Here is an 18,160-nt window from a genome sequence, read left to right on the forward strand (position 1 = left end):
ATGATGTCATAGCTATTTGACTGCAGCCACCAGACTGGACAAGTGATGACACTGATCATGCCAGGACAGCATCGGCTTCAGTGTTTTAAGTACTTTCTTCCACACACAGCAACTGATATACTCAAATATTTCTAAAAATATTTAAAGGGAAACAATAGTCATGTTTATATGACAAAATCAACTTTACATTAATGAAATAAAAAAACTAAGAAAAAGCATGTACAACATGCAGAAATCTACACTCTTCCCAGAAATTAAAAGGAAAAAACATTAAATCTGAGATAAGGAACTTATTTCAGCTATTTAGGATTAAATCTCAGTTTTTTTTTCTGAACAGGTTACTAGCTTTTCCCCAGGTATTTCAAATTGGTAGCTCTTGTTTGCAGCTTTTGTCAAGAGCGCTAAAGGAACACACCTGCAGCTAGGAGAGCAGGCAGGCTTTCCCAGCTTCAAGCTTAGGTGCGATACTGCTGCAAGCCAGCAAATTATACAGCTGGTATTTTGTCTCAGAAGAACTGTACTGTTTTCATTGGCTTGGACGATGGGTTTTAAGGTATCTGAGCACAACCAAGTTACTATGAGCTAAGCTATGGTGTGAATTTACAGAATGTCAGTTAACATACAGTGACTGATTGTGTACATGCCTGTATGTAGCCTGTCTTTGCATTTATCCGGGAGCACGACTAAGCTGTTCTGGGCCTAGAGCACACTAATCCAGGGTAGGAAGTGCACAACTTTTATTCTTTTCTTATGATTTATTCATACGTCTTCACAATATTTTTTGGACCCTGGGTGGCAGAGTTAACTCAGTGTTTCATTAAATTCATTCTGCATACTAGAAAACACGCAAAACCAAGTAAACACCCTCCAAAGGCAGCAGTTAGTAGCCATTAGGGATCTACAGAGTAACTTGCACAGTAAACTTCCAGTAAATTCAATCTTCAGCTAAACACACATGGAAACTTTCATAATAAAAACCAAACCAGTCATAATTGCCACATGCCCCTTTCCAGATGAGATTATCAGCTGTATCAGTAAAGGGGATGGGATCGTGGAGGGGAAAGTTTAAATTATCAATAAAGTTAAGCACACACAAAATGTGGTATGTGGCAATAGTATCAACAGAAACAAACAAGTGGATAGCTGAACTACGATTTAAAATATTGAGCAGTTTCTGTAGTCTTTCAGATTTTAACTTAAAATTGAAACCAATTCCCTAATCTGTTAATTTTTTATTAAAAAAGCCTTATTTCTGCTTCAGGTTAGTCTTCTGTTAAACAGGAAACTTCTCTAAGTGATTATTCAGTTGTTTTGCTGGATAGTATTCTCCGCTCCTTATGAAACTGATTATTTCCCCCTACCTATTGAATAATGTTTGCTAACGTATTTCCTCCTTAGTTAAGTGATACTCTCTAGATACTTCTTAATACCTTCTTACTAACAGCAGAAGGTAGATGTTATGGCGAGTAATGTATTTTTGTAAAGAACTAAAAAAGTAGAACAAACCCAGATCTCCAAAAAGTACATACCCTTGACAGCAATTATTGGCATGCAAATAAACATCATTATCTTACAAATTTATTGAGATGTACTGTAATTTAGTTTATCGCTGTCAGCAATCAATATATTCTCACAGTCCTTTCCTTAGACCAAATCTGAAGACATTAATGGATTGTTTTGTTGTTTTTTTTTTAAATAAAGTCCTGTGCACAGTATATTTTAGGCTACTTACGGATTTTTTTTCCAGAGAATATTATTGAAAATAAGCATGGTCATATTTGTTGTTACAATAGTTTGAAAACTGCATCACTATGGGATTACTAGAAAAAAACCTCATTTTTAAAATGTAAGCCTACTTTCAAATATGCATTTACTTAGTAATATTTGGTCAGATGTACCAGTAATGGAGACAGAATTGTGCTCAGAGAGAGAGAGGGCAGACAGGGAAGAGAGAAAAAATGAATTAAGTAAGTGGCCAGCGATGCACAGAACATATACTTTGGTCTGGTGCTAAAAGCAAGCCAAAAACCACAGTGCAAGTCTGTCCTGGTATGAGACAAGAACTGGGTTTCATCAGATGGGCAATTATTCAAACCCAAGAACGGACAGCTGTTTTACAAAACATTTGAGTTTCCAAACTGCACCCCACTGAGGCAGCATTTTTGTGTTGGATGAGCAATGGAATTTGGAGCATTCCATATCCTAAAATCTGACAAATAACACAGAGGTGGATTCAGAAGACACTGCTGTAAACTACATACATACTTTCTTCATGAGACTCAGACAAAGATTTAAGAAAGTTTTGACAGAGCCCAGAGTTGCTTTTACATAACGTTTTCCACTTCTGTAGGAGTAGAATCTGACCAACTGTTATCTTGAGACTTGTCAAAACACATTAGTCTGTTATTCCAGGCGGGCCAGGATGAACTGAATTGCTGCACAGCTGCCTTCACCCAGTCACAGTGCTATTATTTCACAGTTGCAGAGACATCTGTTTCAAGCAGACACAGCTGATTCAGAGAGGAAGGCAGCAATGCAGGAACATTCAGCAGAAGAGATGTTGGCAGGGTTTTACTATCTCCAGTTTCTTTCCTCAAAATACTAGATCAATTCACAGTGTCAAAAAAGCCCGCTGAACTAAATCTCTCCCAGATCATAAATATAAAAAATAAAGGATAGATTCCTTATGAACACAAGTGCGTACCTTTAATTATTTCCTTTTCTAAAGCCAAGTAAAAAACCAGACACATTTTCATAAACGACAAAGGTAATACAGCAGGCAGGAGTCACTCTGATCACATTGGGGATAATTCCTTTGTAAAATCCATGAATTCCTTCTTTCCTTTAAAGACACAGAAAAGCATTTAGTTTTAATTAATGTCTTTTAATAGAAATCAGAGATAAAACAAAGCCTGGCATTTTTCTTCTTGTGCTGTCCCTGAGAGAGGTACTTTAGGTTAGGAATAACAATTTCAGAATAATTTCTAACTCTGGTGTTTCAAGAGCCACAATATATGAGACCTTAACCCATCATTTCCTCTTCCGAACATACAATAGTATTCTGTAGATCAGTTATTTAGCCTAGGGCTTGGGGGAAGGTGGGTGTTGTGGATTTGTTTTTTTGTTTTTTTTTTTTTTTTTATTGTCTAAGTAGGAGGCAATTTGCTATCTTTCTTCATGCCACAAGAACTGGTTAAAATAACTTAAAATTTCTGCAGCCTGTTCCAAAAAGCATTTACATATTTAATTTCACAGAAGCCAGCAGGGCTGAAAGGCTTGGTGGTTTTGGGTCATTTAAGAGCAAGTGAGCTGAGGGTCAACATAACTAAGGAAAGTCAGCATTTATTTTCACAGAATTAAAGCACCTCCTCCAGAATTTTGCTTCCACTGGCCAATAAATGAGAACCTAACTTCTGCCAATTTGAATCAGAGTATTCATGTTAGGGCTGTTAAAAACTTTCAAAGACTTTTAATGTCAGCTCTCTATTTTCAAGCTTCTTAGAGGCCTAGGATATCTGGAATGATTAGTACAGTTAACACCGCTCCTGGAAAATGCTTAGGTGTGGTTTACACTGCCCTCCCTAGGGCTCTAGGTTGCATTTGTTTCATAATGTACAGCAGTGGTCCCAGAATGGCTGTATACATTCACACTTTATCAAAACTAATAAGCCTTCCTATAGACTGCAGCACTGAAGGGCACAGGGCTGAGACATCAGAGCTATTTTCGTTTTGAATTGTCTTCAGTCAAAATGCTTGTATTGCCCCTGAGCCAGGGGCGGTCCTGGAAGAGCACAGCCTCATTCACTCATCCAGGTGGCACCTCTTAGTACCCCAGGAGTTAGTTGACTCCATTCACATCTCTCCAGCAATATGCTGCAACCCAGAAACATTGTCCAAAGCAAGATTAATATTGTTTGCATACTGCAAAGGTGGCCAACCTCAGTAACTGCACAGTTCTGTGTGAAAACTCGCATGCGTCCTGTGGAGCTGAGGGAAGAGGGTTTGTGAGAAGACATGCATAGGTGTGAACTCCAAAGGTCCTACAGGAAGCTGGGACTAAACTACAAATGCAGTCAGGCCCCTATGTAACCCAGGGACATCAGTATAAACAGCTCTGGCTAGCTCACTTTCTCTTGCCAGGAATTTGGATTAGCCACAACTCCCAGCAGCACAATGCTCCTGTCACGTGTGATAATCTAAAGCAGTTCAAGTGAGACTTCATTGTTTAAGAGCCCCAAAACAGCCAACTCAATGTTATATTTTTACCCTGTAAGTGAAATTTGCTGGGGAAATGAGAAGGGAGACAGAATAAAATACAGAAGCAAGCAGGCTAGCATTGACCCTCTCCTATCTCCTCCTTTGTCCTTAGATTTTCTGTTAGTGGCATCTTGCACAAAATGACTCTGCAAAGCTAACATTTTGTTTGCTCTGAGCTGCCCTGGTTCTGCCAGTCAGCATGGAAGCCACTAAGCATAGTTCTGATTCTGTAAGTCTCACTTTCCAAGACGTAAGCTTTTAATTCTGCATGCCTACCTCCATGTCCTGCGGATCACATCAAACACACCAGAATATGTATTATGCTGATCTTGAAGACGAGCTCGCACAACTTGATAGGGATACGTTGCTGACACAGCAAATATTTTGGATACAGCTGCCATCATTATGTATTCCACAGTGTTCTAAAAGCAACAAAAAATACCAGGCTTGCCTTAAGTATGGTTTAAATTAGCCAATTCCCCAAAATTTTATTTGATTTTTCAAAGTTAAACTAAACAATACTCTAGGTTTTTCTCCCTTATAACACACACATTTTAAAAAAATGGTAACGTTTACTATATACAGTGCTACAAGTAATTCCTTGTAAAATGTGTTGTGCTCTCTCATTCCTATTAAGTGAAACACTTCCAAAAGTAACTACCTTTGCCCAACTTGAACCTGACCAGTTTTCCACATAAGTGTTTAAGACCACCTACTATGATTCCACGAAGTAGTAAAAAAAAAAACATTCCTCCCTCTAAAATTCTCAAAACACTTGCCAAAATAAGAAGTTGGTTTTGCTACAGGAAAACAGCGCTTACCAGTTGCTTGTTCCTAAAAAGTGAAGAAGTATTATTTCCTTCTATATATTCTACATTCCAATTAATGTATCAATACTTTGTACATTTGGTTGTTCTAAATAAGTTTCCACTTATTCACATGAACAACACATTTTTATTCTCAAGAATCGTACCAATTTTGTATCTGATACTCTGTTTCTATACTTGTTGTATCTCAGTTTCAAATCCTCATATGCCATGAACTGAAGTGCTCCATGTGAAGTTCCAAACAGACCAGGCACAAATCCCTAAAAAGAAAAGAATAAAACAAGGTTGAACAGCAATGCACAAAAACAATATAACAATGTTCTCCATTAATTTACAAATTGTGACTGCACAACTGTCACTGTGCTGTATGATTCAAAGCCAATTCTGTGCTGGTATTCTTAATTGCAGAATCACACAAAAGTGTAATAAACGTTACTTTTCTCCAAATGACATACATGCTAAAGACACCTAATGAGTGAGCAAAATAAAACAAGTGGCCTAGGGACTCCACAAATCAAGCTGCGGTCTTGCAAATGTGCTGTTCAGGGACTGCCCCTTACCAGGGACTGCCACTAAGCTGTTTACTTCCCACATCAGACCAGTAAGAGCAATGACAGAAGCTGGCATCACTTCAGTGAGGAGGGCAATCAGGAGTAGAGGTACAAAAAAATTCTTGTGATCAAGTCCTGCAGATAGGTAAGGACATGTGTGCATGTGTGTGTGTATATATAGAATCATAGAATCATTTAGGTTTGAAAAGATCTTTAAGATCATTGAGTCCAACCATTAACATAACACTGCGAAGTTCACCACTAAACCATGTGCCTAAATGCCACATCTACACATCTTTTAAATACCTCCAGGGATGGTGACTCAACTGCTTCCCTGGGCAGCCTGTTCCAATGCTCAATAACCCTTTCGGTGAAGAAATTTTTCCCAATATCCAATCTAAACCTCCCTGGCACAACTTGAGGATGTTTCCTCTCGTCCTATCGCCTGTTACTTGGGAGAAGAGACCGACCCTCACCTCACTACAACCTCCTTTCAGGTAGTTGTAGAGAGCAATAAGGTCTCCCCTCAGCCTCCTTTTCTCCAGGCTAAACAACCCCAGTTGCTTCAGCCGCTCCTCAGGAGTTGTTCTCTAGACCCTTCACCAGCTTTGTTGCCCTTCTCTGGACACGTTCCAGCACATCAGTGTCCTTCACACACACACAGAGACTTGCACAGTGGAAAGTTGAAGGGCACAGATAGAAAGCTAACTCATACAAGGGCTTACAGATGATTTACATTAAAGAAATAAATCTAAGATTTGGATCAGTTTGAGTGCATTCCTCACCTCACATCCCAAAGCAGCCCTGCAGAGGTGACCAAAGGTGTAACAAAGCAGACTGGGAAATGCTCGCCATTTGTAAGAGGCAGTAATGGACAGTAAGAGTATAATAAGAAAATATACAGAAACATTTTCTTTCAAAAAAGTTGAAATGAAGGGGGAAAACAGGTATTTTCTGAAGTGTCTCTACAAGAAAGAGAAGGCAGCAGTTCCTTCAGGAGCAGGATTAGCTCAGTTGAAAATGAGCTGACAGCTGTATAGTTTCGAGAAGCACTAATTCTCTTTTCGAAGAGTTGGTCATCTACAGTGGAAAATACAAATAAATGGGGAATTAATCATCTTGGCCAGAAATGACTTAAGGGAGGCAAAAGCTTGCTGGAAACTGCTGCAAAGGGACAATTATAATGGAGTAAGTGATCAAAATGTGGGTAAAAGGACTCAAAAGAACGAAGATTTCCCCCAAAATACTGGTATAGACCAGTTTTATCTTATTTCCCATGATCCATTCAGGTAAGACAGAGGAATTAAAAGATGTGTCCAGACACAAAATGCTGTATTAGACTAAACTGGAAGCCCAGAATGTTGAATAAAGACTTATCAAAATACTACTAAGAGCCTGGAGAAGGAGAAGAAAAAGAGAAGGGATCCTGGTAGGAGTCCACTGGAATAGCGTAATAGGACAAAATGATAAATTACTTCATATACTTATAACTTGCAGAAAAAAAAGAAAAAAAAACCTAAAACAACAGCAGGCACAGAAACTGCACAGAGCTTCTACCACTTCAGAGATTAGCTCTCTGCATGCTATAGATTTCTTAAATTTATGAGATTACAGCCTTTCAGGAAGTGACTTTTAGGATCTCTTTGATAAATGAGAACACATTTCTTCTCTCAGTAGAAAATAATGGCCATAAACTAATCATCAGTGACCATGATCTGACAAAATGCATTAAGGGCTAGCTAAAGTCCCAGAAAATACATTTCCCCAAATAAGAACACATGGAATCAAACCAAACATCTATATGTCATCAACTGTGAGCATAATCACAGAATTTTGTGAAGTATGAAAACAAAGAGCCACAACAGAGGGAAAAGGACAACTTTGGTTTTCAGAAATCCTGGATCAGAAAAGAAAATTAACCAGTAATATAAAAACAGAAGAGAAGGAACAGAAAAAAAAACCCCAAATTATCAAAAATATCACAGAAAAAATTATCTGGGTCAGCAGAGCAAGGAACAGTACAAAATTTATGTATAGTGATAGCAGGGAAAATCTTCACAAACATTTGCCCATGATTAGACAGTAAAACCATTAAAAAACAGAGGAAGTAATTGCTCTCTACTTGGAAAGACTTAGAATGATTTCTTTATATCATAGGAGCATGAAGTAATATTTTCCCCACCAACAAAAGAAGAATGTTAAACAACATTTAAGAGTGCTGAACTCTTAAATTTAAGCCAGCAGATTTGGATAACTTGCACCCAAGAGTCCTAAAGCATCTACTGATGATATTTGCTAAATGAGTACCAGCACACTCTAAGTCTTGTGCTGATGGGGAAAGCTTCCAAAGACTGAAGGACTTTTAATGTTGGGCCAATATTAAAAAAACCCAAGAAGGGAGTGAGACAACTGTCAGCCAACGCGCCTCAGTAAAATAAGAGCTGACCCAGCGTTCTATTGATCATACAAAACAATATGTTCTTATGGAAAAATGTTTCAAAGCAAAACTGCTTTCTTGACAGTAATGAAATATCTTGGCTGAGGAATTTTTTGAAAGATATTCCTATTCTATTTTCTTATTCTTACTATTTTACACAAAAATCTTTCTTGCTACAAAATTTAACAGAATTTGAAATTTATTTTTTATCTATAATATGACTGTGAAGATCAATTTTAAAATAATTTCACTTTATGTACTTCTTGTTACTTTTTACTTTAATATTCAAAAGATATCTTTAGAAGATTTTTGCCATGAGGGCTTGACAGGATCAACAGTTGCTTAAAAAAGCCCTGTTTGAATTCTCTTTTGGAGGATTAGAACAATAGACAGAATTCAATACATAATTAGAAATTTAAACGGTAAAGCATATAATTCTGAACAGTAGACAGTAGGAAAAAAATTTCAATTTTAAAGTTGGCTTAAACAGTGGTAAGTGCCAAAGATCCAAGATAAGAGAAAAACATCCAGTTGGTTAGTGTTTCAAAGGTCACCCATAACAATGAAAAGGAACATAGGCAAATGTATGTAGTGGAAAGTCTATGCTGCTTACTAAAGTAGGGAACAAGGTTCATTTGGTGATGTACTTGCATCGCTGCCTGAAGTGTCTGAGCGCGCTCACACCAGAGCTGCCTCTGCTGTATGTTTTGAAATAATGCAGCAGATTGTCCTTATAATATCTTTAGTGTTGTCTTCATTTGGGTTCTCAGTGTACCAAAAACCAGTAGTATGAGAGTGCCCCACACTGACAACTTGTGCGGAAAGACACTGGAAGTATGCCATTATCTCTCTATGCATTTTGATTCCTTCATGGTGAAAAATGATACCATCTTTTACGTGAAAGTTACTTAATCTTTTGTCTCTCTGTAGAACCTGGGACTAAAGCTAAAATCAAGATGGCCAAATCTCAGTGGATTTTGCTATATACAAGTACAAAGACATAGAAAGTCATTAGCTTACAAGGTTCACATTTGCAAGAAGGAAAATAGCATAAGCAAAAGTATAGCAAAATAAAGAGAGCTACGTGCCTTAGAGATTAATGGACTGGAAAAAATATTTTATCCTCCGAGTATAGAATCTCGCCTACCAAAGGCGAAATGACAATACAGAAGTGTACAATGCATTTATTTCGCTTGGTAACAAGCACACATTACTGCTAGGATTTTGTTGTTGTTGTTAGCATACCACATTATTATTCTCAGTCTTGATGACTCTATATTTTCCTTTCACCTTCTTAAATTTTCTGCACTTCCTTTTTATTTTACTGTTGTCTCTTAAGCATTGCTTTATTTCTAATTGCTGCTTCTACATCATCGCTGAAAGAGAACAAAATTGAAAATACAAATACAGAGACATGGAGGCCAGGAAGAATGTTACTTGCATTCTTGATTGATGTTTTAGTAGTCAGTGATCCCAGACTTGACATTTAACAGTTTCTCAGGGGCTCAGAGATATTTTATGTTTTTCTGAAAGTGCCAACTCCTACAATCTTATGAGTATTTTACAATGCTTGGTCTCTCCTGCCCTATCCTTGAAAAGAACTCTACAGCACTCTTAACATAGAGATGGTTGCATGACATTCAACTTCATGGCAAAGTTAATTTTTAGAGATCAGATCTCCAACAGATCTGTAAGCGTGTTCAAATTACATAACCTCAAGCTGTTTTTTTTCCTCAGTTTGGTGTGCAGCAGAGCAGCTCTGTCCCCAGTCACCCAGGGGACGGAGGCCAAAGGACAAAGCCTAAGAGATGGAGGGTGAGGATGATCATTGACTAGATGATTACTGGGACAATCCGTGAAGGATCCTGCCTTTTCAAAACCAGGCCAAGTTCTAGAAGAACAGGTTATTGAGGAACCCAGCTTCAGATGAACTATAGTTTAATGAATGAACAATACCTAACAGAGCTAATAAAGACAGTTTTGATCCCTGCTAGAAAGATTGAAGCATCCTGACATTACTAGCCTTGTGCTCCAAAAGACTTAAAGGAATTGTTCAGACCAGTAACAGCATTTTGTGCAATAGAGAGCAAGATATGGAATTGCTTGGACAGAAATACCATTCTTCAGAAGACTAATCTCAAATTAATCAGAAAGAAACTACTTCCAGATTTTATTTCCAACCTGTGGTGGTATTCTCCGAAATCCCTTTATTTGCTATAAGGAACTCTATCTGAAGTTAAGATTATGAGGAAACCAAAGACATTCAGGTGCACGACAGCTCCTGCAACTCAGGGCAATTAACAAAACTTCAGCTGTCAAATTTCAAATAAAGCAAGAATGAGAAAAAATGAAAACTCCCCCAAAACCAGAAAATGAAGGAAGGTTAAAGTGTGGACAAGTCAAAGAGCCACCTGAAGAGGTGCCTTTTTCCCCAGTATAGACAAGGTTGAGAGAATCTTGACGTCAAATGAAAGTTGCTCAGTGTGCAGAGTTATATAGGTCACTCAGGACCTATCTAGGTCACTTTCTTTGCAGATTTAAGCAAGTTAATTTGCTCTTTCAAAGGAAGTACCTGCTTTAGTTCCCCACTTGCATATTAACACTACAAAGTAGTGTCTAGTGCCAAAGGCAACACATGCTTCCTGCAGGAATAATCTGAAAAGTAACTTAATGGAAAGACTTTTTAAACCCTAAGAGAAGCAAGAAAATAGAACTCATCTACATAGAACGGAGCAGACATCCAGGCAGGCAAATCAGAAATCCTGACAATTTCAATTTGGGAATAAGTAAGGTGCCTTGTTCCTGGTGTCAGAATTTGGCATTCATTGGTACATAGCATACTAGTCTTTCAGCAGAGGAAGGATTATATTTTTGACTGCAAATAAAAGAAGTTAATGTTCAGTAATCAGGACAATTCCTAAGAGATAGTGGTCTTGTTCTACAGCATTGCTTGCAGACGAGCCAGACTGAACTAAAATAGGTTTCTTCACACCTTCCAGGCACTGATGAATGCATCTCAATGTCATGGCCTGAAGGAAGTGGAGGCAAAAAGTCCAAATCCACTTGCCATCTGTTTCCCTAAATTAAAGGAAATAGAAAACCCCCACATATGCAGACCATATTTAGAAGTCTGCAAATTTTATGGATCTAGAGATGACAGATTACAGACCTCAATAACTAGAGGGCAAATGAGCAGTTGTGAAACCGTCCATTGTGGAAGAAAAAATTAGCAACCACTTTAGTCATATGTTATGTTCCACAAGATGTCAGAAAGACAGAGATGAGGGATGAGGTGGAAGAAAGCACTAGCAGCAAGATAGATTACGCTATTGCTGCCCTCCTTATCCAAATTCTAATTATAGGAAGACTCAAAAAAATTAAAAAGCAGCTTGTAGTTTATTCTCATTTCAGCATTATCACCTAATAGAAGGTGGCTTAGCCATAAAGCTTACACCCTATTCTTCAGTGATTTCCTACCTTTCAACAGTATAATAGCTTTTCTTCCGATTAAGCCTTTTCTCTGCAGTGCTTCAGTGAGAAAGAAGACTCACAGAACAAAAGTAAGTGAGCTAATACAAAATATGACTTTTTTGTAGATGAGTATTTACAAGTCTCACCATGGTACTGAGTAGTGCCAGCTAATCCTGGAATTTTTCTGAAATTTTTTTACCTTATATAAGCCACGTATGCCCTCCATCTTGTATATCTTTATAAGAGCATCAAACATTCCTCTGTATTGCCGCTTTGATGGATCAACACCAGCATTATATTGTAGCACAAGTCGTGTCTTCGTTACCCATATTGGGTTTGTAATACAGAGAGTCATGGCTCCTGAGAACAGATGGAAGTTAGACTGATTGTTATGCCAAGTCCAAAGCTTGTCCCACTTTGTTCATTCCAGTGTAACACAGGCTTCTACAATGACAAAACTACTTATCCTACAAGAGTACTCACATTACTTAAAACAAGTAAAGTTTATGCCCATCATTGTTCCCTCTCTGCCTTCAAAGCTCACGATCAAGTCCAACTTACTCCTGCGGTGATACTTCTGCAGAGCATATGGCTTTTTGCATATTCCTAGTACATCCCATATTTTGCCTCACCTCTCCACAGTCAGTAGTGTAATTTCTTAAGGTACTCCTGATTATCCAAGTTATTCTTTAGGTATACAACTGTTCAAAATTTAATGGACACCTCAGTCATGAGAAATTTTCTTCATCATATTGACAGGTTAATAGAAGCAACCTGTTACAGCTTTATAGGTTATTGAAAATACAGTTGTAAAATAACCCATTACTATTTTTCACATCAAACAATATCCCTCATATTTCAACATTAAATGAATGCTCCAACATCCTAATAAAAAGTCTTCTCAATTTCCTAGCTTAAATAGAACACAGAAGCATGTACAAGAACATATGTTAGAAACAACATATTTAAAGTCTTGCTGACAGAAGCTGTATTTTTATTTCAGATCTTTAGTTTCTAAGAAAACTTTGACCATAGATAAAGATTTTCAAAGACCAACGACCAATTCACTTATTCAATTATCTTCAATAGGCTTTCTCTTTTCCAGGTCTAAGTGTTAAATATTTAACGGGTTAACAAGCTGACAGCAGCATATTTATATAGTTGCATTTTGGGACTCGATATAGTACTAAATATGGAAAACATTTATACACAATGAAAACAAGGTCAAAAGGTATTTTCACAACTGCTATTTCTGAGCAAAACTGAAAAGACCACAGTGGTCCATCTATTCATCTTAGACATCATTAATTCATTTACAGACAATAAATGATTGCATTTGGACCCGAACACTTACACTTGCCACCTGTAAGAAAAAGCAGCACTGACACACAAAGGCAGGGAGCAACATATGGAAAGGCTAGAAGCAAACATTAATCTTCTTTGCATTTAAACTCACCAGCCTCTGCAGCTGACACTAGGTGTTCGGTTGCACTGAGACTTTCCAGCTTCCCTTCCTTCTTGTAAGCTTTGATGGCATTGTAACTGGAAAATGTAAAATATATTTTGGTAAAGGTGAAAACAAATTTACATCACTTAAAAAAAACCCCAAAACAACAAAACACCTCACTTAAGATCATGGAAAACATTAGGTGGTACACACCCTTTGAAAATAGGTATCTAAGCAAACAATCTTTGCTTAGCTGATTGATCGATCTCTGAACAGTTAGCTCTTAAAAGCGAACTATGGCAATACGTATTTAAATTGATAAAGTATTGCTGTCAGTATCAATGAGACTGCACCTTGAAACAGCTATCGGATCTCAAGAATTAACTTCTAAAAGAAACCAATTAGATAGCCTCCTTTTTATCAAGAGCAACAGTGACAGGTATCTATCCTCTAGCTCATAAATGCACTGAGTTTCTTCTCTTGATCGAGGTTCCAGTCTTTGTGGATTGAGAAACTGTCAACAGGAGCTGAACCGTCAATAGGAACCTATAGCAAAGCTTGAGGACTGAAGTACAACAGTAACAGAATCTAGACAACTGACAAGTGAGGTTTCTATAGGCATAGCAACTAAGTATTCCCTGAAGTGTTTCAATTAATAGCAATCAGCAGTACATCAGGTAAGCTACACAGCTAATAAAGCAGAAAAGCTTGATTATTAAGAAACGGGCTTTATAACCAAAGCCCATCAACTCACAAAAACAATGAAAGAACTGAGTGTCACTAAAATTATTAACGATCAGTTAAACATTTAGTAGAACACTTTATCATGTTCTCTAATCCTTAACACAGCAGTTTAGGTTTTTATTTTTCATGAGGGTCTAAGCACTTTAAGAGGATTCTTCATGAATGATGTCACCATCTCTCAAGTTCCTTAGTACTTTCACAGCATCAAGGGAATGCACCGTACTTGACAAAGTAACAAGTCTTTGACTCAAACTGCTTAAATTCTAAAACAAACCATAATAAAGTTTAAAAGACCTGGACTCACTAAAAGAATCACAAGATTATAAACCACTTAGCACATTTTTATACCCTCAAAAGAAGACGCAGTGTATATCTGAACATTACATTGCACAGGATATGACACATTTTACAGTTCTACTTACAAGAAAAAGTAAAGTCCCCAGGAAGCTCCTGCTCCCAACATGTTTGGAGTTACCCCTTGATATAAGCCTCGTAGTCCTTCATGCTTCCAGACAGTGGTCATACAGTGGAGAATCCCATTGTATTTTGGCCTCAGCTCCAATCCATCGCTTACTATAAAAGAAAGAAATCATACTGGAAAACATTTCAGGAAGTATGAAGTTCAGCTGTGTAAAAGCCACCACAGGAGTACACAGCCTCCAAAGCAGGTTGCAAACGAACACGAAACCTAACCGATTGGCTGTATTTTAAAAGTATTCTTTTAAAAGTATGCAAGAGTTGGGGTTTACAGCTTCGTAGGTCTCGTTAAAGAACTCGGGAAAAAAAAAAAGGGAAAAATGAAACAGAAAAAAAAGAAAAAGAACTTTTAAGGTCTCTGCAAGAGGAAGGTTCCCATCTCTCTGACAAGGCTAAATAAATGCACCACTGTGCATTTTTGGTGACCAGCATCTTTGAAGTTTTTTATCTCTTCTTTTTAGCGCCCTAGAAATTTTGCATCATATTTCAAGTGACATGTCTTTGACAACACGTTTCTATAAGGAGTTTAGAAAAGCCCCAAATAAGAACTCTTAAATTCAATCTTCCACTTTAAAATTATCTATAAATATCCAAATATTTTCAATGCATCATGTCTTATTGATTCCAAAGCCAGTTTTTACCAGACCACTCAAAGGTTATTTCCATAAAAAATTCCTGTGTTCTCATTGAATGGGTTTGCAGGAGAACACAAAATGCATACACTTCTCCCACCCAGTAACCAAACAGCTGGTTGTCCAAATACTCAGAAAATATCACTGTGGAAAAGATAAAAAAACATGCACGTTTTTGTTTGATAGATTTCATTTAGAACACAGATATTCATGTGGCTTACAGTGGTAACTACTATTGCTCCTACCGTAACAGCAAGATAGTAAGTTGGTTACTGACAACATGTGGGATACAGCGCATGGTGAGATGACAAGAGGTAACAGACACAAGCTGGAACAGAGGGAATTCTGACCAGAACTTTTTCTCCATCAGAGTGCTCAAACACTGGAAAAAATTGCCTGAAGAGGCATCTTTGGAGCTACTCAGAACTCTAGCAGACAGAACCCTGAGCAATCTGATCTAAGCAGACCTTACCCGTGTAGGGGGAGAGCTCCATAGACCTCTTCTGACCTAAACTACTCTATGCAGTAGCTTTCATTCTTAATATAGACATAAGGCTAGATTGCAATTTTACTGAAAATTAATCTCAAAGTTTTACAGTCAGCATAGTTTTTGTGTCCTGGGAATCATGAATTTCAGATGTTTTCTGTTCAGTGACACATTTATTATGCATTCTCCTTTGACCTTTCTGTACAGCACTGTACATCGTGACTTCAGGACTAAAGACAAAATGTTTTTTCTGAACACATTGTGACAAGGCCTCAACACCTTGACAATCACTCAAAACTCAAACACAAATTAAACACCTCTTTTCTCCATCCTGAATGAGCATTGCTAGATCTTTTCCAAAGACCTTTCCAAATTTTTTTACCATGCTGTCATTAAATCAGGTTTATAAAGATATTAAACAAGGTGGGAAATCAGAGACATGAATGCAAGTCTGTCTGTCAAGGACGCTGACGAGAGTCTTCACAACATTTGATTTCTGATCTCAGTTCTTACTTGCTGATTGAAGACAAAACATAGGAGTCATTATTTTCAACCCAAACAAGCATGTAAAATTATACCTTTCTTTCTCTCTGTACAGTCTGACTAAAAAGCTCCCTGGAGGTAAGGCGGAGAAAGTTTAATGCTGGAGTACCAGCAAATAACTTAGGTATAGTCCAAAAACATACCAGTGCAGCCTCCAACAATGGAAAGAAAGGGTCGTTAACGACAATCCTACACAGCAGGAAGAGCCTACATTCTTAAATGACACCCAAACTCAAAGCATATCAGCATCTTCTTCTCTCCTGTGCCAAAAGCTGTATTTTTCAGGTATCAAGAATCACTACATGAGCTAGTCTGCTAAAAGACAGACTTCAGATCTCAATGATTTGGAACAAACTTTTGCAAAAAAGCCATGAGCTGTGGTGAGTCCAACCAAAACCTGACAGATGGAAATCAGGAACAAAACTGAAACCATCATATAGAATCATAGGCTGTCAGTGACCTCCAGAGGTTATCTAATCCACCCCCTGCTCAAAACATCTAATTAGATCAGGTTACTCAGGGACATGTCCGGTCGGTTCCTGGACATTTCCAAGGCTGAAGAGATTACAGCCTCTCTGGGTAACTGCTTCCAGTATTTAACAACTCTCACGGTAAACATCTTTTTCCCTAGTAAATAACTGGAATTTTCCATGTTCCCACTTGTGCCTGTTCCATCTTGCTATTCACCTGCACTATTCACCTCCAAGATGAATCTAGCTCCACCTTCTCTGTGTCCCCCAACCACATAGTCATAGACTGCAATAACATCTCCCCTCAGCCTTCTCTTCGTGAGGCCAAACTGGTCCTGTTCTGTCAGCCTGTCCTCCTACGTCGCGTGCTCCAGCCCCTTCACCAGTCTGGTGGCCTCCTCTGGAACCACGCCAGTATGTCAATGTCTTCCTTGTACCGGTGAGCCCCAAACTAGACACGATACTTCAGATGTAGTCTTACTAGTGCGAAAGAGAGAGAAAGGAGCACTTCTGCCAGTGCGCTCTTTGTAACACAGCCCAGGACTGGCCCACACTAAGATATACCAGAGTATACCAACTCAGCTTTGCACAAAGCCTGCTGGGAAAGGTAATGCTTTAAATTTTGTAAAACCTCTCTGTGACAGTTCACTACTTGTGTTGGATATCTTAAACACCCATGTATCAGTTTAAGATAACGATCCAAAGATACAGCCAGGCGTTTCAACCTCTGTAAAAAAGAATGATAAAGGGCAATGTGTTTCTCATATTAACAGCCAAATCGATAGGCAGAAGCCGACATGCTTCCCTGCAGAAAAACAAACAAGTTAAGAGTTCTCTGCAAAACAATACCACCACTGTTAACAAGCGTGATTCTTGTAAATCTACTGTTATGCTTTGAGTGTTGAAAATCTTTGGCATAAAGGTGAACTTTGAACGGTGGCTTGAGACAACGCACCCGCTGAGACCAGGCAATCTCGCTGTGTCCTGTGGCACTGGTGGTCACCACGGAGAGGGCACAACCTGGCCGGGGCTCTAACCTGCCCGAAAACAGCCTGAGGCACACAGCACCTTTTATAGTCCCTAGAAATGACAGGAAAGTTAAGCTTTGGGATCAGGAGTGGGGAAGAACGGGTGATGGTCCCCTTCGGTCTAAGGCTTGGTTATTCCTAGCTGCGGGGCTTCCCTGCCAGCGCCCGCTGTCCGGCTTGGGGACAGAGGGCGGGCTCGCCCGGCCTGATCCCCCTCAGGAAAACGCCTGGGCACGGGGGAGCCCGCTGGGATCCGGGCGCGCGTAGCTCGGCCTGCCCTTGCGGCCCTCAGGCTGCGGGGGGCGCCGGCCTCGGGGGCACACACCCCACCGGCCCCGCGGGGGCAGCGCCGCCCCCCCCGCCCCCGAGGCACCGCGGCCTCAGGGCTCGCAGCCCCTCCGGCCCGGCCCGGCCCGGCCTCACCTGCGAAGCGGATCTTGACCAGGTCCAGCGGGTGGAGCACCAAGGTGGAGACGACGCCGCCGCTCAGCCCCGCCGCCAGGTTCTCCAGCTGCACGTGCCGCAGGAGGGACCGCACGGGCGGCGGCGCCGCCGCCGGCGCCTCCACGGCGCACGCGGGGCCCTGAGCGCTCATCGCCGGCGGCGGCGGCAGCGGCGCGCGGGCAGGGGGCGGGGCGGGGCGGTGCTCCCCCCTTCGCCCGCCCGCCGCGGGCTGACAGCTGGTCCCAGCGCTGCGAGGAGCAGCGTCTCGCGAGAACAGCCCACGCGGCGCATCCGGTCACGTGTGGGGGAGGGGCAGGGGCGCGCGCTCTTGCCGGCGGGGCGGAA

General features: G+C 39.8%; 1 protein-coding gene across 1 annotated transcript; it reads right to left on the bottom strand.

Annotated features, from left to right (window-relative positions):
- Positions 1-1,603: 1,603 nt before the first annotated feature.
- SLC25A32 (solute carrier family 25 member 32) lies at positions 1,604-18,072 on the bottom strand. Its single transcript, XM_082479691.1, has 7 exons — positions 17,795-18,072; positions 14,157-14,307; positions 13,000-13,085; positions 11,743-11,903; positions 5,231-5,344; positions 4,534-4,679; positions 1,604-2,842 (listed from the first exon to the last, which is right to left on the bottom strand). The coding sequence occupies exons 1-7, from the start codon at positions 17,964-17,966 to the stop codon at positions 2,707-2,709; spliced, it is 966 nt and encodes a 321-aa protein (XP_082335817.1). The 5' UTR covers positions 17,967-18,072; the 3' UTR covers positions 1,604-2,706.
- Between the last annotated feature and the right edge of the window lie 88 nt (positions 18,073-18,160).

This window comes from Vanellus vanellus (genome assembly GCF_965231255.1).
Source record: "Vanellus vanellus genome assembly, chromosome: 2".
Lineage (NCBI taxonomy): Eukaryota > Metazoa > Chordata > Aves > Charadriiformes > Charadriidae > Vanellus > Vanellus vanellus.